Genomic DNA, 26,887 nt, shown 5'->3' on the forward strand with positions numbered 1-26,887 from the left:
CCAAATTTCAAGTTTCTATGACATTGGAAAGTGAGAGAATTAGATTCCGTACATAAAATTTGGACGCTAATTCTTTGGCGCTTAGAATTGAATAATCGGGTTGGGACTAGAGATGAGCGAACGTACTCGGATAGGCACTACTCGTCCGAGTAATGTGCCTTATCCGAGTACCGCTGTGTTCGTGCTGAAAGATTCGGGGCGCTCCGCTGCTGACAGGTGAGTCGCAGCGGGGAGCGGGGCAGAGCGGCCGGGAGAGAAGGAGAGAAAGATCTCCCCTCCGTTCCTCCCCGCTCTCCCCTGCAGCTCCCCGCTCCGCAGCGCGTGCCGAATCTTTCAGCACGAGTACAGCGGTACTCGGATAAGGCACATTACTCGGACGAGTAGTGCCTATCCGAGTACGTTCGCTCATCTCTAGTTGGGACCCATTACCTTTTCCTATTTATGACATAATCATGGCTTGTGCCAAATTTCAAGTTTCTATGACATTGGGAAGTGAGAGAATTATATTCCGTACGTAAAATTTGGACGCTAATTCTTTGGCGCTTAGAATTGAATAATTGAGTTGGGACCCATTAGCTTTTCCTATTTATGACATAATCAATGCTCATGCCAAATTTCAAGTTTCTATGACATTGGAAAGTGAGAGAATTAGATTCCGTACATAAAATTTGGACGCTAATTCTTTGGCGCTTAGAATTGAATAATCGGGTTGGGACTAGAGATGAGCGAACGTACTCGGATAGGCACTACTCGTCCGAGTAATGTGCCTTATCCGAGTACCGCTGTGTTCGTGCTGAAAGATTCGGGGCGCTCCGCTGCTGACAGGTGAGTCGCAGCGGGGAGCGGGGCAGAGCGGCCGGGAGAGAAGGAGAGAAAGATCTCCCCTCCGTTCCTCCCCGCTCTCCCCTGCAGCTCCCCGCTCCGCAGCGCGTGCCGAATCTTTCAGCACGAGTACAGCGGTACTCGGATAAGGCACATTACTCGGACGAGTAGTGCCTATCCGAGTACGTTCGCTCATCTCTAGTTGGGACCCATTACCTTTTCCTATTTATGACATAATCATGGCTTGTGCCAAATTTCAAGTTTCTATGACATTGGGAAGTGAGAGAATTATATTCCGTACGTAAAATTTGGACGCTAATTCTTTGGCGCTTAGAATTGAATAATTGAGTTGGGACCCATTAGCTTTTCCTATTTATGACATAATCAATGCTCATGCCAAATTTCAAGTTTCTATGACATTGGAAAGTGAGAGAATTAGATTCCGTACATAAAATTTGGACGCTAATTCTTTGGCGCTTAGAATTGAATAATCGGGTTGGGACTAGAGATGAGCGAACGTACTCGGATAGGCACTACTCGTCCGAGTAATGTGCCTTATCCGAGTACCGCTGTGTTCGTGCTGAAAGATTCGGGGCGCTCCGCTGCTGACAGGTGAGTCGCAGCGGGGAGCGGGGCAGAGCGGCCGGGAGAGAAGGAGAGAAAGATCTCCCCTCCGTTCCTCCCCGCTCTCCCCTGCAGCTCCCCGCTCCGCAGCGCGTGCCGAATCTTTCAGCACGAGTACAGCGGTACTCGGATAAGGCACATTACTCGGACGAGTAGTGCCTATCCGAGTACGTTCGCTCATCTCTAGTTGGGACCCATTACCTTTTCCTATTTATGACATAATCAATGCTCGTGCCAAATTTCAAGTTTCTCTGACATTGGGAAGTGAGAAAATTAGATTCCGTACGTAAAATTTGGACGCTAATTCTTTTGCGCTTAGAATTAATTAATCCAGTTGGGACGCATTAGCTTTCCCTATTTATGACATAATCAATGCTCATGCCAAATTTCAAGTTTCTATGACATTGGGAAGCGAGAAAATTAGATTCTGTATGTAAAATTTGGGCGCTAATTCTTTTGCGCTTAGAATTGAATAATCGAGTTGGGACCCATTAACTTTTCTTATTTATGACATAATCAATGCTTGTGCCAAATTTCAAGTTTCTATTACATTGGGAAGTCAGAAAATTAGATTCCGTACGTAAAATTTGGACGCTAATTTTTTTGCGCTTAGAATTGAATAATCGAGTTGGGACCCATTAACTTTTCCTATTTATGACATAATGAATGCTTGTGCCAAATTACATCTGGAAGTGAGAGAATTAGATTCCATACGTAAAATTTGGACGCTAATTCTTTTGCGCTTAGAATTGAATAATCGAGTTGGGACCCATTAACTTTTCTTATTTATGACATAATCAATGCTTGTGCCAAATTTCAAGTTTCTATTACATTGGGAAGTCAGAAAATTAGATTCCGTACGTAAAATTTGGACGCTAATTTTTTTGCGCTTAGAATTGAATAATCGAGTTGGGACCCATTAACTTTTCCTATTTATGACATAATGAATGCTTGTGCCAAATTACATCTGGAAGTGAGAGAATTAGATTCCATACGTAAAATTTGGACGCTAATTCTTTTGCGCTTAGAATTGAATAATCGAGTTGGGACCTATTTGCTTTTCCTATTCATGACAATCAATGCTCGTGCCAAATTTCAAGTTTCTATGACATTGGAAAGTGAGAGAATTAGATTCCGTACGTGAAATTTGGACGCTAATTCTTTGGCGCTTAGAATTGAATAATTGAGTTGGGACCTATTAACTTTTCCTATTTATGACATAATCAATGCTCGTGCCAAATTTCACGTTTCTATGACATCGCGAAGTGAGAGAATTAGTGGCAGTGATGGAAATCAAACGATCTACGTGGGGGGGGGGGGGGCACAACCGTCGACGACGCTCGCACGCGCGCCATTTATCATAGGATAGTTTTACTATGCCTATAATCTTCCCAGGATTGTGAATGGGATGAATGGTGTAGTAGCGCATAACGGACAAACAAACACACACACACACACTCAATTTTACATATAGATCAACATAGATGTCTGAGGGCTTCTTTCTTTTGAGATGAGTTTTATTTTTGAATGGTACTATTTAATGTACCATATAATGTACAGAAAAACATTTAAAAAATTCTAAGTGGAGTGAAATGGAAAAAAAATGAAATTCCGTCATCTTTGGTGGGGGTGGGGTCTTGTTTCTACAGTGTACATACAGCAGCAAAAATGACAGGATAACTTTATTCTATGGATCAGTACAATTACTAGGATACAAAATTTATATAGTGCTTTTTTTTTTGCTGTACTACTTTTAGTATCTTTATAATCCAAAGAAGGGGTGATCGATCGTATCCTCGAACACTGCAACAGCTATGGTATTTTGAGTGTATTATAGATGGAGGTGATATCGTAGATTAGGGATATTAACTAAGGTCATCCACAACTCCAAAACTGACTCAAACTGAGCTACCATGTCTTGGCGTATGGCAATCAATTTTTCATTTAGTACCATCCTGTTAATTCAGGCAATAAGTGGGTTGAAGGGTAGTCATGGTCTATGCCATTGTTGAGCAATGTAGGTACAAGCTGCCATAGTCTTGATTTGTGAAAGCTTACAGGGAGTCTTTCGAAAATTTTGGGGTTTATTGCCCAGCAGCGGTAAGAACGGGTCCAATCCAAGGTAGGTTCCTGTTACGGAGGAGATAAGATGAGTAACCTTTTTCCAAAAGGTCTGCACTATGACACAACCACTGAGTGTCAAAAGTTTTTTTAAAAACTTTTATTACCTTTTATTTTTTAAATAATTAATAAACTCATTTTTACATTTTTTTTAGTTCCCATGGGGGACCTGAACTTATGATGGCTTGATCACTCCTGCAGTATGATGACATAACATAGTATTACCATATACCACGATCTGACAGGCCATCTATCTATGAGCTTTCAGAAGGCCCCTGCTGTCATTACAACAGCGATCTAATCGTGGGGGCAGTGTGGGACCCCCCGAACATCAATCTGGGCATTTAAGTGCCGCTGTCAGAATTAATGGCAGCATTTAAAGGGTTAACAGCTTCGATCAACGGCGTTGCGGGCAGGTGTTGGCTGTAAGAAACAGCTGGCATCTACTTTGTATGAATCTGGATTGATCCCTGACACCCCTCCATACAAACCCTGGAGAGTTAAGGGGTAAAGTGGTTTTCCCAGGACATGAAATTATTTCACACCCACTTCCAGGTTGCTGCTGACCAGGACATGTGATTACTGCAGCCAATCACAGGCCACAGCAGTAACCTTTTATAGCCAGTGATTGGCTGCAGCAGTCACATGTCAGCAGCAACCAGGAAAGACAGAGCGGTTGTAAAGGAATCATAAGTCATGGGAAACCTCAAGTGTTTCAGACTAGGTTGTTAAAGGGGTTGTCCCGCGCCGAAACGGGTTTTTTTTTTTTTCAACCCCCCCCCCCGGTCGGCGCGAGACAACCCCGATGCAGGGAGGTAAAGAAAGCTTACCGGAGCGCTTACCTTAATCCCCGCGCTCCGGTGACTTCAATACTTACCGCTGAAGATGGCCGCCGGGATCCTCTGTCTCCGTGGACCGCAGCTCTTCTGTACGGTCCATTGCCGATTCCAGCCTCCTGATTGGCTGGAATCGGCACGTGACGGGGCGGAGCTACACGGAGCCGGCATCCTGCACGAGAGGCTCCATAGAAGACTGCAGAAGACCCGGACTGCGCAAGCGCGGCTAATTTGGCCATCGGAGGGCGAAAATTAGTCGGCACCATGGAGACGAGGACGCCAGCAACGGAGCAGGTAAGTATAAAACTTTTTATAACTTCTGTATGGCTCATAATTAATGCACAATGTATATTACAAAGTGCATTATTATGGCCATACAGAAGTGTATAGACCCACTTGCTGCCTCGGGACAACCCCTTTAATCCTAACATGCTGAGCAGCTACAACAATCAGGTCCACTATTGCCCACATTTATCATTGTATATTGTCCTGGTGCACTTTACTCTAAAATATTGCCTTATCTGCTTTGTGACCCATTTATTAACCATTTGCACCATGCTTATCAGTGTGCACAAGTCGTATTAAACGTATGCATGACTTTGTGCTTGGCCAGGATTTAGACACATTTATGAGATGTGACATTTTAGAAAAAGTCAGAAATAAGAAAAGAAAAGCTGCATCTCCATTTCACACAAACTGCCGAGTAGAAAAAGTGACGTCATTTTAGCCAGTGTGAAAATTAATGGCACATGTAATCATGAATTATCACAGCATATATCAATAAATTAGCCTAGTCTCAGTTTAGACATTGGCTGAAATTACATCATTTTTGATAAATGTGGGCCTGTGTCTTTTATAGAATTCATTGCTTTATGAAACACTGATATTACCCTCAACTCAATAATGATTTACTCAATTATTATGGTCACTGAGGCAGTGTTCAACTAGAGTGAACAAGTCTGCGGGTATTAAAGGGGTTGTCCAAGTTGTAATATGCCGACACAACCCCTTGCCCTGCAGTAACATAAGAAATAGTGATATACTCACCTCTGTCCCATGTTGGTGCTACGTCCCCCCCTCCCTGGTCTGCGTTATAGCTGCAGTCCCGCGCCAAGTTTACGGAACCTCACAGGGACTGCAGCCAAGAACAGGGCTCAGTAATGGATCGCTGAGCTCTGTTCTTGGCTGTAAACCAGGCGGGACTGCAGCTGTAAACTCAGACCAGAGCAGGGAACCAAGCACCATGACACAGTGGGAGAGGGGAGAGGTGAGTCAATTATTACTTCTTATGTTACTGCAGGGAAAAGGGGTTGTACTGACATATTACAACTTGGCTTACCTCTTTAAAGGGGTTCTGACATAAAAAAAAAAAATTTGTACTCACCTTGCCTGGCCCGATCGCCAGGCATGTCCCCTCCAGCCGGCATCTTCTTCTGTGCCTTTAAAGCAGAGCAGGAGCGGTCAAAAAGACCGCTTCCTGCTCTGGTCCGTCCGTCAGGCACTTTTGAGGTGAACGGACGGACCGCACAGTGCTTGCTGTGGGCGGCCCGTCCGTCCTGCTGAACTCCGGAGTGCTGCGCATGCGCAGTGGAGACGCAGCCCGTCCTGACTCCTGTCAGAGGGCACCTCTCCACTGCGCATGCGCGCGATCCCGGAGCGGCGCGGCTCGTGCAGACAGAAGAGGAGGAACAGCGCCTGCCGGGAGATGACCCCCCCCCACCCCCCCGATGTCAACAACAACAGAAGAACAGGTAAGTGTTATCTTTTTATGCTTTAGCAGCCATTAAACCATGGGTTCCCTGGGTCCATTAGGCAGACCAGGGAACAATGGCTGCTAAAGCATAAAAACATTATTCGTGTCAGAACCCCTTTAATACACAATAAAATCATAGAAGGGGAATATACGAACAGACAAAAAATGGGTATTGGGGTATAATGTTTTTATTATTTTATAATTCAGGTTTATTTGTGCTTCTCAAAAGTGTGGAAATTATTTTGCAGTTAAAGGGGCTGGTTAGCAAAAACAACTTATCACCTATCCACAGAACAAATAACTGTGATCAGAAGGGCCTGCCAGCGATGATGGAGTACAAGCGATACCATATTACTTATCCAAAGGGCACGTGCTACTGACTGGACCTTTTAGATGGAATTATCACTCAAAATTCCTTCAAACAAACAGATTTGAGCGATAATCATACAGTGTAAATGCACAAAAATCTGTATTTGCTCGCAGGTTTTTATCGATGCTTTCAGTGCATTGCGAGGCACACAAATGTCGCACGAATATTAACCCCATTCCTTTGATGCAATAAAAAAATTGCAGCGTGTTCTATGTTTGGGCTTTCCCTCGGAGCACCTCACCCACTATTTTTAATGGGGCCAACAAAAGCATTGCATGGCGTGTGATGTGGCCTTATATGTCTGCTCACTCACCTCCCAGGCGTCATCTCACACCCCTTCTGGGTAGTCTCCTTGGGTGCAGACGTTGCCCCCCTAACCCACCCAACTCACTCACCCCCTAGGTGTCTCTCCACAGACTTTTTGGGTGCTCACCTTGGGGAGAGACGACACCCCTCTTGACCCAGTGCACGTGAATGCAATGCAAGGTTCCCAATTGAAAATAATGGGAAACACTTGCTGACACTCCGATGCGGCTTTCAGCCGTGCCTGGAGGATCGCTACTTCCCTAAAGTGATGCAAGGTGTTTTTGACAGAAAACCGCCTCACACCCACGGGAAAATTGCACATTCCAAGTGCGATATTGGGCAGAGTTTCATGCCCGATATCGCGCTCGCCCATGTGAAATTAGCCTTAAAAACCACTGCTGGATCGTGTGCTTGGCGTTCGGTGTAAACGCTCCCCGCTTCTCATAGAAGATTAAGCGCTGAGATCCAGCCTGCGATCCAGTGGTTAAGTCTATCAGTGAAAAACGCTCGGCAGGACATTAGTGCTTGTGCACTGATTGACGGCCCGAGTAAAAGGGTCATGAGTAGAGATGAGTGAGCATACTCGCTAAGGACAATTACTCGAGTGAGGGAGAGGGGAGAGAGAGATCTCCCCTCCGTTCACCCCGCCGCTTCCCGCCGGCACCCGAATTTTTTCTTCCAAGCGCGCAGGTACTCACTAAGGAGAATGCTCGCTCAAGTAATTTTCCTTAGCGAGTATGCTCGCTCATCTCTAGTCATGAGTTGTTTTTTTAACAGGTGCAGATACATGGTGAGAGCAAAGCAGAAATGCATAATAAACAGAAATGTTATCACTCACTTGTCTCAATAGGAATGAAACAACATCTGTAGATTCCCAATAACTGGCATGGAAAAGGTGAGGAAGAGCAACGGTTGGGAAAGCAGTGAGGGCATCCGGACAATAGAGGGCATAGTCAATCCTTTTTGTGCCCCACCACTTTGCTGCAACTAATAGAGAAGAAAATATTACCCCTTAAAGCATAACGGAATGAAAAGAAAGAAGATAATAGTAACTGCATACAACTATGCCAGTCGTTTTCAGGGATAGGACTTTAAAAATGGCTGCCACTATTATATTAAGAACGTCACAAATTATATATATTTTGTAAAGTTCCTAATAGCGGCAGCCATTTTTAAAGTCCTACTTTTATATATATAATATATATAAAAGTTTTGTTCAACCTTATAAAAAGAAAATAAAGCAAATCCTGCTTTAAAACATGCTTCACATGCAAGTGCAGTTTGCCAAAACTAGATACATCTCCACACATTTCAAGAGCATTTTTATCATTTCATACATGCAAGGTGAGGTCCTTCAGTTATTATGTTAGTGTATACCATTACTTGTTGCTCCATGCAAACTTCTGACAAACTAATGATGCTAAATAGTTTAGTTTCAATAAAAACATTACACTAGAAAGCATTCCATGAAGTGTTACTATGAAAAAAAGTATTTATACATCCAACAATTCCATGCCCACAGCTATTACAAACACAGTTTGCTATGAACCCATTCAATTTAAATACCACTGGATGGGGCACTAGCATTAACAGAAAATATCACCAAAAAGTGTGTCCACATACATGACCTCTTTGGTTAGATTATTCGCATAATATGCTAAGTGAGGTGTGTGGGCTCAGTTCTGCTCAATTCTGCATATAACTTATTTTTTGTTATACTGAGATAGCAGACTGTGCAGTTTCTCTATAACACAGAATTTATCTATATAGCTTGAGCCATCTGTTTCAGTTTTTCCAGGAAAAAGAATGTAAATCTAGAAAACGTATTGACATTTTGGTACCACAGACATGTGACTGGTGATCAAACGAATGTTCTCCGCCCTGAAAAAAAATATTCAGCTGATAAATGTATAGGTTCTATAGACTTCTAAAATGCCTGTAATATTCTTGTGATCGATATTAGTGTATAGCCAGACTTGCATTGTAGAATAACAGTAACGGTCCATCAAAAATAATTCAAGCAGTGCCTTTTACAGTTGGTTTCTCCAAATTCAACACAAAATGTCACTTTTAATGACAGCAGTCTCAGAATTATTCAACTCCCTAAAAAGAATCCCTCATAAAAGCAAATATTTGCAAATCAGCTGTTGCTTCAAATATACCTGTTGTAACTAATCAAAGGCTTCATTAGTTGCATAAGGTGTGTTTGAGATGAAATACCTGGACTGGCTAGGGCTTTGTTGACTGCATGTTAGATATGTGACTACGTCAAGAGAGTGGTCCAAAAAGTTCAGAGAAGAGATCATTACTTTGCACAAACAAGAAAAGGGATACAAAAAGGTGGCAATGGACACTGAATATTCCTAGAGATACATATTTTAAAGTTGAAGGAACACTGGCTACACTACCAGAACATGGCAGAAAGAGGATGCCATCACTGTCTGCTACCAGATTCTTGAGGAGGAAGATGGTCAAAAACCATTGAGTGATTGCAAAAGACCTTCAGTGAGATTTGTTGTCAACATGCATTGATATCTCCATATGCTCAGTAAGGTACATTCCTAAATGCTGAAGGTCTTCATGCCCTAATGCCAAGTCGTATACCTCTAGTGATCCAAAGTCACCAGAAGAATTGCTACCAATGTTCTCAAAAGCACATAAATAAGCCACAAAAGTTTGGGGATTCTGCTCTGTGGGGCGATGAAACAAAACTTGAACCTTTATGGGCCTATAGAACAGCGGTGTGGCTGGAGGAGGAAGAAAAATTAAACACATGTTGAAAAGGACACCCTGCCTACAGTGAAGCATGGCGGTGGCTCGGTGATGTTCTGGGGGTGCTTTGCATCCTTTGACATTAGAAACCTGCAGCATGTAGAGGGCAAGATGAATTCAATCAAGTATCAGGACATCCTAGGAGAAAACCTCATGCCTTATGTGAGCACGCTGAAGCTTCCGTGTCACTGGACCCTCAAAGCATATCTCAAAGTCCATCAAAGCTTGAATTGATATGTGATTTGTTTGTGAAGGTAGTGTAGAGAATTGCAAGAGCATGAAAACCCTTGACGTGGGCTTGCCAGTTTCCATACTTCAGCCAAATATTTCTGAATATCTACCGGTAGTATTTATCGGTACTTCTTATTTTTGCAGTAATCAGTCTGGCTTTAAATGCTGGGGGAGGGACAGTGCCAGTGTGGTTCATTCCTGAAGTGCAGGGCAACCTGCCAGGCTGAATCATATGTGGTGTCATTAATAGATTGTAAGCCTGCATGGTGCACAACATCTATCAGTTGGTCTAGCATCTTTTGTATGCCTTATCTACCCTGTTTCCCTGAAAATAAGACATAGCATGATTTTCCAGAATTTTTAAGGATGCAAAATGATTTTTCAGGCTTTTTGAGGATGCTTCAAATATAAGCCCTACTCCAAAATTAAGCCCTGCTAACAGTTAATTAAAAAAGTCAATTTAAATAGTGTCCAGGCAGCTATACATGTAAAAAAGTTAAACCTTTTTGAACAAAAATTAATATAAGACACTGTCTTATTTTCGGGGGAAACACGGTATGTGCAAGTATAACATGTGGCGAACAGTTGTTCATCAGTATTTTCCACCAGTACAATGCTCCTCCATATTGAAATTTGGCTGTGTGCATTCTGAATGATGGGGTTCTATACCTACCCCATACCCTTGTATTTTGTATCAGTAGATTAGTATGTTAGAGAGTATGGCTGCTGGCAGTGATTTTTTTCCATCAAAGCTTAATCTTAGAAGCAGTCCTGTAAGATTCTGGAATGGTTATCACAATCGCCTGACTTGAACTCCATAGAACATCTTTGGTGGAATTTGAATAAAGCGGTTGCAGCATGCAAACCCTGGAACATTGGTCAACTAGAGGCCTTTGTCCAGGAGGAATGGGCTACGATTCTACAAGAATACTGTCAGAAGCTGGTGCCTGGCGAAGCATCATGTTTGCAGCAGGTTACAACAGCAAAAGGATGCTCTACTAAGTTCTAAAGATATCTGTTATGAAACAGTGAAATAATTCTGAGACTGCAATATTCATTAAAAGTAGCATTTTGTGTTGAATTTGGAGAAACGACTTGTTATAAGCGTTCTATTGTGCTGTTTAAATTGATCTTGTTTGATTATTTTGTGCAAATAGCTTAAAGTTTGTACATTTTGCAAATAAACTTAATTTGCAATGGGAGTTGAACAACTGATTGCAACTGTACCTCTCTTCAAGCTTTGATAAAGGTAATGTCATGGCACATGTCCCCGCACATACTCGCTCTTGTGCTGCTGCAGCAGGGAGGCTTGAGGAAATTTCTCTCCTCGCGCTCCCCTGCCCATCTCCATTGACATAACATAGTGGGCGTTCAATATTGAACGGCTGCTATTTACACTGAACGATGAGTGATCAGCTCATCGTCCATGCAGCATGAACGATGAGTTGATCGCTCAGTGTAAATAGCAGCCGTTCAGTATTGAACGGGCGCTATGTTAAGTCAATGGAGGGGGGAGGGGGAGCGCGAGGATAGAAATCCCCTGCTGCCACCGTGCCCCCCTGCTGGCCGTTCTGTGAGCGAGCCATGGATACTAGCTCCTGTGCAACAGCACGGGAGCGTGGACACACAGGGATGAGTGTCGGGGATCGTTTGCCTGACAATCGTTCCGTGTAAATGGGCCTTTATTTTCAGATGAGCATATCTGATTTTAGTGCATCAAAAACAGACATACTTTAATGCATCTTTATGTCCCTGTGACATCCGTATGTGTTGTGCGTGTCTGTTTTTTAAGTTTCTGTGTCATCCTTTTTTCATTGCACTTATATAAGAAAAAAAAAAGACTTCTAGAATTACTTAACAATTAACAGGTAAAAAACAGAGCACACAGTGTTATTATAGCTTAGTTAAACACAACGAGAATTGCTCAAAAATTGCTAAAAGCTGTTTTTTGAGCGATTCTCGTTGCGTCCAAATGCACTGACATCATGCAGTTTTCGTGCACAAGTCGTTGATCGCTCACTTCAAGTTTTCTTGAATTGAGCGATCAGCTGTTATCAGCGCAGCCAACTGTGCTGATAAGATTCTCTGTGCCTGTGTTCTGCTGTGAAGTCACAGCGGGGCATGGGCTGTAATGCAAAACAGCTGTATTGTTCTATTAGGTGCCGCGACTGTTTACCGCTCCGGCTGCATAACTGTATAGTAGCTACTATAAGGTATGCAAAGATGATCACTCAAAACTGTCACTCAAACTGTCGTTTGAGCAACTTTTGAGCAATCATCTGTCAGTGTAAATGGGGTCTTAACCAGCTTATTTTTTGCGCACCTGTATTCCCCATTGACTGTAATGATTCAGTGTGCTGTCTGTATGCAGGGAGTTGTAAATATAGACAGCACACAGATGTGAAAATCGCCTGTGTGAATACGCCTAAGTAGATAGAGAATACGCTTAACTCCTAGAGCAACTCTCCTTAGCTTTTACTCTTATACCTGGTACTCTACAAAACAACATATACCAAACTATAGGATAACCCAGGTGCTTGTAGAAACACTAGAAGACTGAGTGGCGATCACTAATTAAAGAATTTTGTATTGGACTGTTCATTAGCATTACTGATTTTCCTGTCTATCTTAGCTTCCAAAGTTTTTGTTTTGTTTCTTAAGTCTGCCCCATGATCGGTCACCTATTCAGAGCTGTGGGTACCAGACTGCGAAAAAACTGGACTATTTATGAAAGATCTATTTTTTCTTTGGGATAAACATTTATATCAATACCCCATTTACAAAAGTGCAGTATTACAATCTGTAAAGTCCCGATAGTTGGAGTTACTGTGCAAAAGAGCAGAACATTGTAGGCTCTCTTGTATAACAAAAAGAAATCCAGAGAAAGTGGTGGAAAGACAGTATTGAAGTGTAAAGTGGAAGAACTAGTTGTGGGTAGTGAGTCGGTAGTGGGTTAATATAAAAGCATACTGGTTAAAAGAATAGGGATTGATCCCTTGTTATTTAAAGAGAATTTGTCACCTACTTTTAAGCCCTACAAGCCAAGCTGAGACCAAGGATGTAAGTGTTATACTTACCTTCCCTGTCATTCCCCCCAGTGTCAGCGCTGAATGATGCTACTTAATGCATTGAGCAGTATGCGAAGTAGTCCACCCGCTTTAGTTTTATAATGGGCAGACTACTTGGCAGCATCGCTCAATGCGCTGCAGCAGTGTCTTTCAGCGATCCCACTGGGGGAGGTAAGTAAAACCCTTACATCCTCAGACTCAGCGAGTCACCTACTTTCAGCTCATAAGCTTTGTTTTTAGGGCTAAAGGTAGGTGACAGATTCCTTTTAAGATATAAAACACTTATCTATTTTCTGTGGGAGCATGAAAAGAACAAAACAGACATATGTCTACAACCTATGATATGCTTAAATGAAGGCATCATACGATAAAAAGAAATAAACATGACATACAAGAAAATGGTATAGAATTATAAGCAGCATGTTAATCTTGTGAGATTTCACAGATCGGTACAGATAGCCCCAGTAATAAGACAATCAAAGTGCTGGAAATAAATGTGCCTGGAAGAGGGGTTACATCCCTAGAATTCTGGGCATTGGATGGGTTAATAGTACGATAGCCTCTCTATCTGGAATACCTTTGGAGATGTCCGAGCCTTGGATGCCTGGGCTGCTGCTGTGCTTCCAATCCCCCACCTCTAGCATTCTTCCTATATGACTTTGCTCAGTAAGATACTGATTAATTTTTGTAGGGGAACTTGTTTTTGTGTTAGGTTTGTAAGGGAGGGCAAGCTGTGACAGAAGACTTAGCTTTTTGGAATGGTTAAGATGATTTTTTGTTTCTAAAGGAACAAAGCAAACACACCAATTAACACCACAAAACATGCAAGAGGTCACGTCACAATTATTATGTCTTCCAGCAAAAAGTGCATTTAATAATTAGTGAATGCAATCAGTTGTGTGCACTCTTTCGTACTGGATGTATTTAAAGTCAGTATCAGTTGCTAGAAGACATGAGAACCAAACTGCAGACTGTAGAATATTATCATTTCATAGATTAAAAGGTGCTAAAAGTGCATGTGTTCCTTATAAGTTCACAAATGTTCTTAAAATCTGGAATGGATTCCAAGCTATCATATCTGGTGAGACCAGCAGTGCCTAATTATGTGGGAACGGGGTCAAATGGCCTTTTAGGGTACGAACAAGATTTAGAATTGTAAAATAAACAACATAAACTTCCATACTTGGAGTCATACTTGGTTGTTATCTTTTGAAAAATGACCCCTTCAATCCATTTTAAAGCCGATGAACAGCACACTACTGGAATTAGGAATGATTTGTGATAAGCAGCTTTTCTCTTATGAAGATTTAAGATTTATTAAGCATTAAATATGACCACAATGAGTCGAACGTTTTAGGGCAATGACTTTTAGAGCTGGTGACAGACCAGACTGGATGGGTCACAGCTTCTCCTCGCTTCACATTAAGGATTTTTGGAATATACAGTATATAACAATGTTGCAGATTTCATTTATTCATCATTTGTGTTGTCTTACACTTCGTGAGGGTAACATTTATTTCAAATAATTACTTGAAGCTTGGTATTAATAAAATTATAAAAATTGTTAGCCGTTCAGGTTTTCCATTTTCTAGCCTCAGCCCGTTGGGTATGGATATATTTGGCAGTGTTGGTCTTTCAAATAATTTTCTGTAGCGATATAAGCTATGGTTTAAGGAGAACAACCACAATCAATTCTTGCTGCTACTTTCAGTTCAGTATATAAAACATGCATGAAAGGTTGGATTGTGTGAAAATTAGAAAAGCGAATACTTGATTTCTGCTCGCAGCGTGTCCTAACTAAAACTATCTACGTATGATGTGCATCATGCAGTGTTATGGTCTTTGAGAGGCGATGCATGCAAGGGGGTAGTGGTGGTGGTAAGACACAGTACTCCACAGTAAAGCCATTTCAATATAATCGACAACATGCAAATGGAACTTGGTGTGAGGTCAAATTCATATAAGGGGAAAGGACTTCATTGCGTTTCTGAAGTATCTAAGGATGTAATGCAGTTTTGCACACTGGACCACCCATTCATAACGTGCAATGAAGAATACCCCCAATGACTACAGTTGTCAAACTCTGGAAAGTAAAGCATCTGGACATCGTCATACGCACGAGGATTGTATATGTGCAGAGATCAATCTTCATTTAGCAGCATGCTCACAACTGTATGGATAAGCATATGCTGATGAACTGAGCATTCAGACATATCAAAAGCACCCTTCTCAAAATGTACAGCATGGGCAAAAACACTGAGTTTAATACATAACATCTGAACTATGCCTGTTAGAGCATAAGCACGTGAGAGCCATGTATCATGCCGGGCAGAGAATAGCATGAATCACCTGTAATAATAAATAAAAAATCCACCCAATATGTTTTGCCTATCTGCAAGCATCAAGTCACTGGCTACCTGAAAATAGCAGCTGCGATGCTCTGACACTTCATACGATTGAATAATTACATTTTATAGATTCAAACGAGTAGATTTATATTAACCAGTCTCCAATTGTCAACCGTTCTTGTGTCACAGAACTGAATAGATTTCTGCTGCCTTATAATTACTGGCTTTTACCCATCAGAAGGTCCACAACATATCTGTCCTTGAAGCTTTAAAATTATGTCCTTTAAATAAGGCTGGTGTCATAGTCTTTTAACAACTAATGAAACAATGAGTATGGTTAGGCTTCATATCTGTGAATGGTGAATAAAAAGGGTAGATTCCGGCACTCAAAAGGTAGAAAAATTAAAACACAAGTTTATTTCAGCATAATAGAAGCAAGTGCACATGCTGGACGGCTACATGTAGGAATCTAGGATATGCATGTGCACTTGCTTTTTATTATTATGTTGAAACAAACCTATTTGTTTTGTTTTTTTTACCTTGGTGTGCCACTATGTACCCTTTTTATCATTCAAGTGCTATGACCCGCTGCCGACGCAGTGATGAAGTTCTGCGAGCCTGCTAAACTAGAGGAACACTGAGACCAGATTATCCGTTTGGTGAGCTGCATTACCCCACATGTGTTGCTATTTGTGTTTTTGATAATCTGCAGGGCTATAAATACTATGTAATCTTAGATCACACTTGTTAGGCAACAAGGCACTTACTGTTGGCTATGTTTGAAACCGTGTAACTGTCGGCCATTCCAGAAACCTGACTTGCAATGCTGATTTCACTTGCTCTTCTGTACCCCCTGAAGTGGGGAGCTGTTATGGGGGAGGAAGGGGAGGCATTTTCCACGAAGACTGCACCATGAAATTGAACAACATCCGCTATGAAACCGAAAAAACAAAAACAGGAGAACAGGGAGAAAAACAAACAAAACAAAACAAAAAGTAAAATTAAAAATTTAGACCCAAACAGGACAAGAAAACAAGAAGGCATTAGGAGGGATGAAGATGCAACACCTCGGATGCAAACGTTGTAAAGCATTCAGAGAAACAAAAAAATATATCAATTGTCAAACCCATACAAGACAAGCAAATGAAATATCAACCTGGAGTTTATTTCATTCCAAAACTTTGGGGAGGGAAAATGCAAATGCATAAAAAATAACATTTGCGACAAGGCTGGGCTTAAAAATAAAAAAATAAATAAAAACTTATTTGATGCAATGCAAAATCCTTTAATGAATTACATATATTTATATACATATACATGTACATGATAGATTTATATGGACACACACACACAGACTTGTCTATGTACACATATATACATATATAAACATATGCATTTAGAAGGAATAATGGGAGCATGTCATCGGAAGGACAGAAATTATAAAAAAAGAAGGGGGAGGGGAAATTTGATGGTGATTTACTTCAGACTGAAAAACAGGGAAAATATATCGGTTTCATATGGTACCTCATATAACTTAAAATGTGTTGGGAAAGAACTACCATAGTGACTGTTGTTTTTGAAATGTCCAAGTACAAATTTGGGAGAGAAAAAACCTAAATAATTTATATATTTTGACTAGACATTAACTTTTCTGTGGCATGTAGAAAGTCACTACCAAACAAACAAAAGCAATAAAAGAAAACAAAATAGTGCCCTGTTTAGTTGACAACAAAACTGGTTATAGTGAAGCTCTCGCTTGTGGCTACTTTATACACTAGTACTCTTACCCCCCCCCCCCCTCGGTTCTGCAAAATTAGAAAAAAATGGGCCTGTTCTTCCCAGGAACAGCATCACTCAGCGCTGCAGTTCAGCCTGTTTCAACAATTATACAGATTCTGGGAAAAAACAGCCAAGAAAAATAATTTCAGGTCAGGCGGAAGTGCTCTTTATTCCCATCCCATACACAGCCCATCGCCACTGGATTGTCGGACCTGACCATGAAATTAGTACAAGTCCTTAAACATAATGCACTCTTTTCCAATTTGGGGCAGATTAAAACTGCGAAAGAAAAGTGTAGCAGCTGCTAGATACCAAATTCGAGCACTCATTTTGAAAATGCTGTGGGCAACCGATTCCCTTTTTCTTCACACCAGTTTTGATAAATCTCCCGAATATTCCATAAGCGTAGATGTTTTTTGTTAATATTGCACACATACAACGAGAATCGTGTTGTGCAGCGCTGCCTCTATACAATATTATTAACTTCTTTCCAGATCAATATGCCTGATAACCCAAGTTTAAAAGCATGAATTCAATTGTACATCCAATTGTAATGCCACTCTTACCATAGTGACAGAAACTTGTAGGGCGTCACTGTATTACACAAAGGTAGATATAAAAGTGTACTAAAGGTTGTTAATAATGAAATTGCTGTTGATGAAAAAATAATAATAAAATACAATACTGCAGGATAAATGCACAAGAGGTAAACTGCTTGGTATCCAAACCCACTGACTATGAGAGCCGCACAATTACAGCATATGGGTTAAATACAGCTAAGACTATTATCTCACAGTCTTTTATAGCCTCTACAGTACTTCATATGGAGGTTAATGCAATAACATTTGCAATAGAAAGACAGCAAGATGAAAATACACAGAAAGGATACCAAATGTATGCCCATGAACAAAAAAATTGTGGAAATGGAATCACATGCAGTCTTTGAAACAGTTTGTCTTCAGGCATAGCAGTAAATGGATCAAACAGGAAGGGAAAGTAAAGTATGTATTATTTTTTTTTTACGTTTAGGCGCTTTTTCAGCAAAAAAAAAAAAGAAGCTACCTCCAAGTATTTGCTCTAAATCAATATGTTATTATGAAGCATACTACAAGCTGTGTTTTTTTTGTGTGTGGCTTTGTGGGTTTTCACAGGGTTTTTTTCAAAATGCAGCATTTTCTAGGTGTGATGCATTTTCAGTCATTTAATTTGTCCATAGATTGTTCTATAGGGAAAGAATGCCATGAAAAAACTATGACAAATGTGTAAACTAAAAAACACCACAGACTAAAACACATGAAAATCATGGCACCCCCCCCCCCCCCAACTTAAAAGAAAAAAAACAAAAACAACCAAGCACAAAAAATATGTATGTGGATAAGCTTAAAGGGAAGATTTATTGTATACATCTTCTCTTGGGTATCCACTCCTGTGTTTGGATCACAAAAACGGCACTGAAAACTGCATGTGTGATTCCAGCATGATAGTTGTACTATGCAATGAAGCAGTAAAATGGGAAGCCAGGAGGTATAGATCAGCGCAGACCAGACATGATGGCTCAAATGATTACAGTTTGTTAAGCAACCTTTACTAATGCGATATAATAAATTTGCATAGATACTAAGAAAGCCTTGTAGGTCAACATAAAACATCTACACATGCCCCCCTGCTTGGACTCAATCTGAAAGCTTTTCTTGCGTGTAATATGAGCTTCATGTAAACTGTGATTCTATACACCAATCAGCCATAACATTAGAGGGAATGCATCGCCTATATTTTTGTAATAATTAAAACCAGACAGTGAAACATATTTTTCTCTCGTTTACTGTAAATGGAGGTGTGCAGGCTGGAACAATGCCTAGCCGCTCCGCCTTCATTCACTTCAACAACTATTGCTTCTGTGTAAAGCACAGGAACGATAGGCGGCAAGTTGTGGGACGGCCATCGGGAGCTTGGGCGTCCGACAGTCATCCCGTATAAAGGGAGCTTTAGTGGTCAGTGTGAAACCTGCAGGATATTAGAATGGTTTTTTAAAAATATAGAATGGGACATCAAAAAAATCCACTGATTGCAGCAATATCTTTTGTTTAAACTCCCCCTTCCCTGTTCCTCCATATGGGCTCTGCTTAGATTTGGCTCCTCGTGCTGTGAGTTTGTCAATGGGTGATATCAGACTAACTTGAGTGAGCAGTAGGGACTGCCCATTTGACACATTTATAGCGTCAGGAGCCGAATCTAAGAGGAGCCCATACAGGAGAACAGGGAGGAGTATAAACAAGAGAAAGAAATTGTTGAAGTTAGAGGGACTGTGGCTCCAAAGCTATGCAGCTAACATGAGGATATGACAGGTTATCTTTAAACCCACAGACAGCTGAAGTGAGTAACATTGATTATTTTGCACTTGGCAAGGGGTGTGGTATATTAGAAAGCAAGAGGTCAATATTTAAAGTTGATGTGTAGGAAAAATGAGCAAGTATAAGGATCTAAGCAACTTTGATAAGCGCCAAATTATGATGGCTAGACGATAGGGTGAGAGCATATCCAAAACAGCAGGTATTGTAGTTTGTTCACAGTATGTAGTGGCTGGTACTACTAGAGTGTGATAGACAATATCTGGTAGAAGATGCTTCACAATTAAAAAAATATATAGTGTGTGAGACCATCAGTGCAGAGTATTGAAGGTGTGAACAATACTATAAAGTAACATTGGCCGGATATTCTGCACCCACCCTTTATATGGTCAGAATAAAGAACCAACACAACACCGGTGTAAATGAGGCCTAAAAGGTATTTAAACTGTCTAGTTCAACTACAAATCTGTTTAAAGCGTTGTCTCATGAAGAGAACCCTTTTTTTAAATAGAAGTTGGCCTGGCAGCTCGCACCCCTGGTGGGCAGCTTTTATCTATAGGGCAATCTGCATCTGCCCATGTATTTTCTCTGAAGTGGTATTACTACTACTATGGATATTGGCGAAAACTTCTTTTTATACTTAAGACAGCGACATATTCCAGCAGAAAAGCTTTCAGCTTAGAGAACATACATTAAAGATTAATGGTTCAGAGGAGGAAAACAATAGGAGGGGAGGATACACACACTCAGCACAAGTGGCAGATTTACTGGAAGTGTCTTGGCAGCTTAGGACAGGAACAGGAATACTGGTTTCCATGACGCCATCTTGACGCTGGAGAGCAACCGCTGGGCTGCCTTCCATGAGAAGGATGGGGTTGTTCTGTACAGCCTCGACTGGATGAAGATGAGAGGGAAACAAAATAAAACAAGACAAAACGCTACAAACATGTAACCAGACAATGTAACAGAGAACATACTGTACATTCAGGCAACACACTTCCTTTGAAAAGAAAAGTAGCCATTTCGACTTCTCACATTATGACTGATAAGACTTATTTTGGGCCATGATGTATACAGTTTTCTCTTATTTACCTGTGTAGCCATCGGAAAGAAGAGCTAATGTATATGCTCCTTTACCATTATATTATTGACTGTAGCCAGATCTACTGCATGTCTGTTTCTTGGTTTTGCCATTTTCCACATTTGCCCTTAGGTCCAATGTCCACGGGCAGATCTAATCAAGCGGCCCATAGGGATACATGGGTGTCCGCAAGTGAAATAAAGCATGCGGACTTGATTTGCAGACCTTTTGGTCTGCCAAAAAAAAGATCACAGCATGCTCCATTTCACTGTGGATCCCACACGGACGGCTTCCATTGAAGTCAATGGAAGCCGTTGTAATCCGTGGCCCGTCCGCAATTCAATTAAGGACAGGCAACGGATTCCACGGGAAAGCAGGAGTTTAATGAAGAAAAACCACTGTGCATGTGCGGTGGCGCACTGGCCGGCACTTCCGCAAACACATCCGCAGTGAAGAAAAGAGAAGACCCGCAGAAGACCCAGATGGGTATGTAGAAGTCGTGCAGTGTCCTCGGCCACGGGCAAGGTTGGATTCCGCTGCAGACTCCCGCATGTGGAATCCAATCTGCCCGTGGGCATGAGGCATTGCTGTGCAGTGCAAAAATGTTTCTAGTTGCACAGCATAGAAACAGAAGAATTACTGCTGGTTATGCGATTATGTGGATAACAAGACAACTGATGAAACTGCACCTCTCTTAGACATAACCCATTGCATCAAACTATAAAACTATCAAACCTAGGAGTCCATGATATAAAATGTAACCTTTATTGAAGATTAATAGCCACCATGCATCCGTGTCTCCAAATATCAATCAGCATTAAATACAGACAAGCTCCATAATACATAAAGTGGAATAAGTCTTACCGTGAATCAGCTGTTGGATATCAATGTTGCTAGTTGTCAATAGTAACAACCAAACGTAACCCACCATATGAGAGCTTTCTGTACTATTTTCCTTTTGCCCTTCATGATTAATAGTATGATCGGTCTGACAACGGCAGCCCTATACTTGAACCTAGCCCTATTATACTCTATTTTGCCCCTATCCTCTCTATGCAATTCTTCCTTAAATAGTCAAGTATTCCACAGGGGAGATAAAGATTGGGGATCTGATGAAAAGAGGCGATCATATTTATCATGAAGGTCATAATTAGGAAAATAATAGAGAAAGCTATCATGCGGTGGTTTATATAGGGTGGTTACCATTGAAAACTTTCCACATTGACATCTAACAGCTGAATAATGGATAGTAGACACATATTTTTGGAGCTATTCTAGACTCTTTTAGCAAAGGTAGTTTATTCTTAATTTCCAGTTAAAATATGTAAATTATAACCCAGCATACTAAATTACTCATATACATATACACACACCGTATATATAAAATACAATTGATTTGCATTTTTGCTAACTTTAATTTCAAACTACCAGAATGTTGATGGAAACCTGACAGACCCCCTTATAATTTAATAGAATCTGTCATGAATTATTTGAAAAATCAATCCATTATAACTTTATTAATGGCACTCATGGCTATAATGTGAAATTCGCTTAATCCAATGGCTGACAGTTTTCACTGTATGAAAATGCAGATTTGTGTTTCTATAATGTATTGATAAAACCAAAAGAGAAAAATAAGTGAAACCAGCATGACAGATCATGACAAAATATAACAAACCTAGATTTCACAGTATCACTCATTCCATTCCATTTTCACCAGCAGTTGGGAGATCCCCCATGCTTGCCTATCTAATAACCTAAAATGTCATTGGAGCAAGGGTGGAATTTGGACAGTTTTCCCCCCGATCTGGTTGTTCAAATCACAACCGAATACAAAACTGTCTGCCAGTTCAAGCTATACTGCTATGCAGTGCAATTACTATTGACAGCCTGATGCCATATTTTTTATAAATAAATATTATATTCACACACATACACACTCATTATAAAAATTAAAAAAAAAACAAGAAGCCCCTACACGGAGTCAGAATCGATTTAAACTTTATATGTGTGATTGTAACATTGATATAAGTGTTTACAATATCAGAGCAAAAGGAAAATTTATTGTGGAAAACTGACCCCTTGAAGGGAGGCTCTAGGACCCTGTTGAGTCAACTCTAGCTTAATTAAGCCACTACATTGTACAAATCCATAGGCGGTCAAAGTTGGCATCTCAGATAATCCCATACATATTCTATTGGTAATAAATCTGGTGACCAGGCAGCCATGGAAGTGTGACAATGTTGTGGAGACATTCCTGTGACACCCTTGCTGTTCACGGTCGAGCATTATTCGGCTGTAGTCAGTGTCCAAACTAAACATGAATTCTTTGCTGAAGACAACTCAGTCCCACTCTGTAACACTTCAGTTTTGTGGTTTATAACATCACTGAAAACTGAGGAGAGGGTGGGTGTCAAAGGCAGCACATGTAATGGCCGCTGTGAGACCAAATGTCCTTCAATTAAGCGCCTGGAAATGGTTCAGACAGATACAGGGGCCTGTAACGATAATGCCACCTGTCTCTGGATGGCAGGTAATGAAACAGTTGGAGCTGCTCATGCATATCAAAATGACCCCCTCTACTGGTGGTCTGTCGAGGGTATCCTGAGCCCAGTCGCTTTGTGCACGTGCCCTCAAACATCCACTGGTCCCAACACTCCCTAACAGCTTGGACAAAACGGCCCAGGGGGCAGGCAATTTGTCGATATGTCCTTTCAGCTTCTTGCAATCCATTAGTGTGTCCCCTCTTAAACTCTGTTAACTGGGTGAAATCTCCTCAATTGCATCATAGAGGCGTCTAGTGGTCAACAAGGTCCACACAAGCAGAAAAACAGGTCCACTACACACAAGAAGCCTCTGCATATTTACCTGAGATGTAACTGCATGCCGAGTTTTTCAGCAAAACGACAACTCCTTCTAGGTGCTTGATTGTTTTTGACATTGGGACTAGTGGAAGCATGAGGGCACGCACACAAGGCGACTGGGTTCAGAACACTCTCAACAGACCACCACTAGAGAGGATCATCTGATCGTCCAACAAGCACAAACAGCTCCAACTGTTTCATTGTTTGCTATGCAAAGACAGGTGGCCCCATTGTTACAGGCCCCAGTGATTGCTAGAACTATTTCCACAGCAAGGGTGTCACAGGAATGTCCCTACAACATTGTCACACTTCCGTGGCCTGCCCAGATGCCAGATTTATCACCAATAGAACATGCATGGGACCATCTGGGACACCAACTTCGCCAGCCTTCAAGTTTGCACGATATAGAGGTTTAGTTACAGCAATTCTGGATCAATATACCGCAGGATACCATATAAAACATGTATACCTCCATGCACACCCATATCACATCTTGCATGCAAGCTAGAGGCGGCCCAACCGGGTACTAGAGCCTCCCTTCAAGGGTCAGTTTTCCTCGATAAATTATCCTTTTGAACTGGTATTGTAATCATTTACTTATGTCAACATTACAATCCCATTTATAAAGAGTCATTTAATTCTGGCAACTCCTAGGTGCTTGATTTTTTATAATGAGTGTATATTTAAAGTGATGATTCATAGTATTTTTGAACAGTTTAATTGTTTTACTTGATTTTTGCTGCAAGAATATTTTGCTGCAGCATATTTTGCCACATACCACCAAACTATTTTTTCTAACCATTTAAATCCTACTCCTCCATCAATGGTGATAATGTAAAAACATTGGGTGACTTCTTGAATCAGCTTCATTAGGTCAGAGCTGTGATCAGTGACTACAGTGTAGCCACGGAGTCTACAGGGAGCCTGAGGTAGTCTAAAATCCACCTTGTGTCTCATCATTGGCTCAGGCTGCAGCTCTGCCCCTCCTGACAATTACGGTGCTGGTTTCGACTGGCTATTAGAAATAACCAAACATTTATTGTAGTCATCATGAAGCCAGTGCATGAAAGGCTGATTTCTATTACAGAAACAATAGAATGATTATAAACAGCAAGCAAAACTAACTAGGCTAGTGAGAAGATGAAAAGTACCAGGCAACTGCTACCTAAAGACGGATGAAAGTGTGCTGTAATGGCTTCCACAATCTTGCCGTGTGCCCATGCTGCGCCCCAGATGCTCAGGCGCAACTCGCATCGGACACCACCTATCTGTATGCTGTCAGATACATGGACTGTCCGCACATTGACATGCCGTTGCATGCCCTAATTCTCGTCTGTAATACAGACAAGATTAGGACATTCGATGAGAATTTTTACGCTGACGATCAGTCCACATAAAAAAATAGTAGTGTTTCTAGTCTCCTTGGGCTATAGTGAGTGCACATGCTGTCCGTGAATTAACACGGACAGAATACGGACCCAAATATGGTAGTGTGTCGCAGACCAAAGGTGGATGTTCCTGGTGTCTAAAAAAAAAAAAATTTTTTAAACAAAAAAGTCAGAAACCACCTTAATATTTAAAGCTCCTCTATGTAGAAAAGCAAATGAAAGGTATAATCAAAGGGTTAATAATCACCTGGAAAAGAAACCCAGGAATGCTAACAATTCAATTCTCCAAACTAGAGATGCTATTTAAAGGGAACTTGGCATGTCCTATAAGCACCATAAACTAACTAGTCAAGTTCAGGGGGTATAATTTTCATACTTACTGAGCTCCCAATTCCTGTGTTGTCACCCCAGAAACTTGGTGCTCCATCTATCAAGTATGGCGCTTTTCATTCAGTCCGTGCGTGCGCACTTCACTGTTCTCTAATGGAGTACGCATGCACCTACTGAACGAAGAGTCATATTGAAAGATGGAGCACAGACTTCTTGGGGTGACAATGCGGGAACGAGGAGCCTGGTAAGTATAAAAATTACACCACTGGACTCAGTGGGACCTATCCTATGGTATAAGCACCATAACTTAGTTTATGGTGCTTATAGGAGGGGACAGGTTCCCTTTAAAGAGATACTCTGACATGTAGACACTTTTCCTGTACCCTACTATCACAATCTGTAACATATTGTCATATACCACGATTCCTTTAAAGAAGAGTAAATAAATACTATTTTGTTATAATGCTTTAATACCTTTCTTGGCAGATCTAGAGCGGATGTTAAATATACAGCAGGCATCAATGGGTGTGTTAACAGACAGGACACCGTGACTCTTCACCATATCAATACTGCCCAGATTACTCTTCATGAGCAGCATGCACTATTTTATAAACTCTTTATGCAACATAGTGAAATGGAGCATGGTTTAGAAAGGTATTACCAAGCACTATAAAATTATGGTGTTTGTTTACCCTTTGAAAATAGTGATAGATTCCCTTTAATAAAGCAAACTATACAGCACTCTTACATAGACTTATATGTACAAGCTCTTATTTACTTATGCTTTCTCTTAAAGTAATTAACAGCAAGCAGGTCTGCTAATTCAAGGTACTGATTAGTGTCTAATCAATACCAAGATCCATAGTGTCTATTGTTTGACATCTCTTATGTGTTACAGTGTGCCACAAAAACAGCTGTTATCATGGCATACATTGGAATAAACTAAATTATGTCTGATGACTATGATTTGAGTCTTAACTTTTGTAATTGCTGTGCTTCTGTGGCATGAGCTGAATACGTTCACACATCTGTCTGCCAACAGTACCAAAGCCAGCAGGTGACCAACTATTCTAAAGACAGACTAGTTGTGTGTATTGATGATGCAACACTAGTACTTCAATTCTCTACATTTCTGATGAGAAGATGGCCAATAGTTAAAAATGCTGGATCTGTGCATCAGTCCCAAGACCTATATTCAAGCCCTGATTAGCAAATTATCTTCTACAGTACTTTCTTCAAGACAGCAAAGAAGTAACATGAATCTACAACCTGTTTTTAAAAATATGACGCATATCACTAATGTAAAATGTTTCATGTTAAAATTATATGATTCCTTAAAATATTCATGTATAACACCTGGCCACCATTTATATAAAATATGTTCAGCTGAAGGCCACTGTGACCATATTAAATTTTTTTTTTAAAGGAACAAAGCAATATTAATTGATATTCAAGAGAAATCTGTAAACACTAGAGAATGTCTTTGAACATAAGCAAAAAATAAAAATAAAAAATACAGTAAGAAAAAATGCAGGCCTTTACAGGGTACAGTAATTTATATGGGGCTTTTACACATGAAGCATAGCTGCAGCACTACCTGTCTAATGCCATAGACCACAGCTTTACTATAAAGGTCAAGAGCCCAATGAGAAAACCAAAGGATAGATCAAGAGTGAAGACGCTTGCTGATCTGTACAACAGGGACCTCTGGTCACAGTATTAAAAGCACAGAAGTGCAAATACACACAGACTGCTGTTAGCGGTGTGCACAATTGTTGCCATTTGAGGGATAAACTTATTGCAGACACCAAGATCAAACTTTGTAGAACACAGATTAGTTCTAAAG

General features: G+C 40.8%; 1 protein-coding gene across 6 annotated transcripts in view; it reads right to left on the reverse strand.

Moving 5' to 3' along the window:
• PITPNM2 (phosphatidylinositol transfer protein membrane associated 2) overlaps positions 1-26,887 on the reverse strand; it is a 286,382-nt gene that overhangs the window by 23,991 nt on the left and 235,504 nt on the right. For 4 of the 6 annotated variants that reach the window (XM_066603332.1, XM_066603328.1, XM_066603330.1 and 1 more), the window contains 4 exons: positions 20,123-20,272; positions 16,019-16,183; positions 13,481-13,684; positions 7,671-7,819 (listed from right to left, as the gene is read on the reverse strand). In XM_066603332.1, the coding sequence (XP_066459429.1) occupies positions 7,671-7,819; positions 13,481-13,684; positions 16,019-16,183; positions 20,123-20,272 (668 nt within the window). The remainder of the gene's footprint in view (positions 1-7,670; positions 7,820-13,480; positions 13,685-16,018; positions 16,184-20,122; positions 20,273-26,887) is intronic. The other 2 variants (XM_066603333.1, XM_066603334.1) reach the window with 2 other exon arrangements.

The sequence above is a fragment of the Eleutherodactylus coqui genome, chromosome 5 (assembly GCF_035609145.1).
Source record: "Eleutherodactylus coqui strain aEleCoq1 chromosome 5, aEleCoq1.hap1, whole genome shotgun sequence".
Taxonomy (NCBI): domain Eukaryota; kingdom Metazoa; phylum Chordata; class Amphibia; order Anura; family Eleutherodactylidae; genus Eleutherodactylus; species Eleutherodactylus coqui.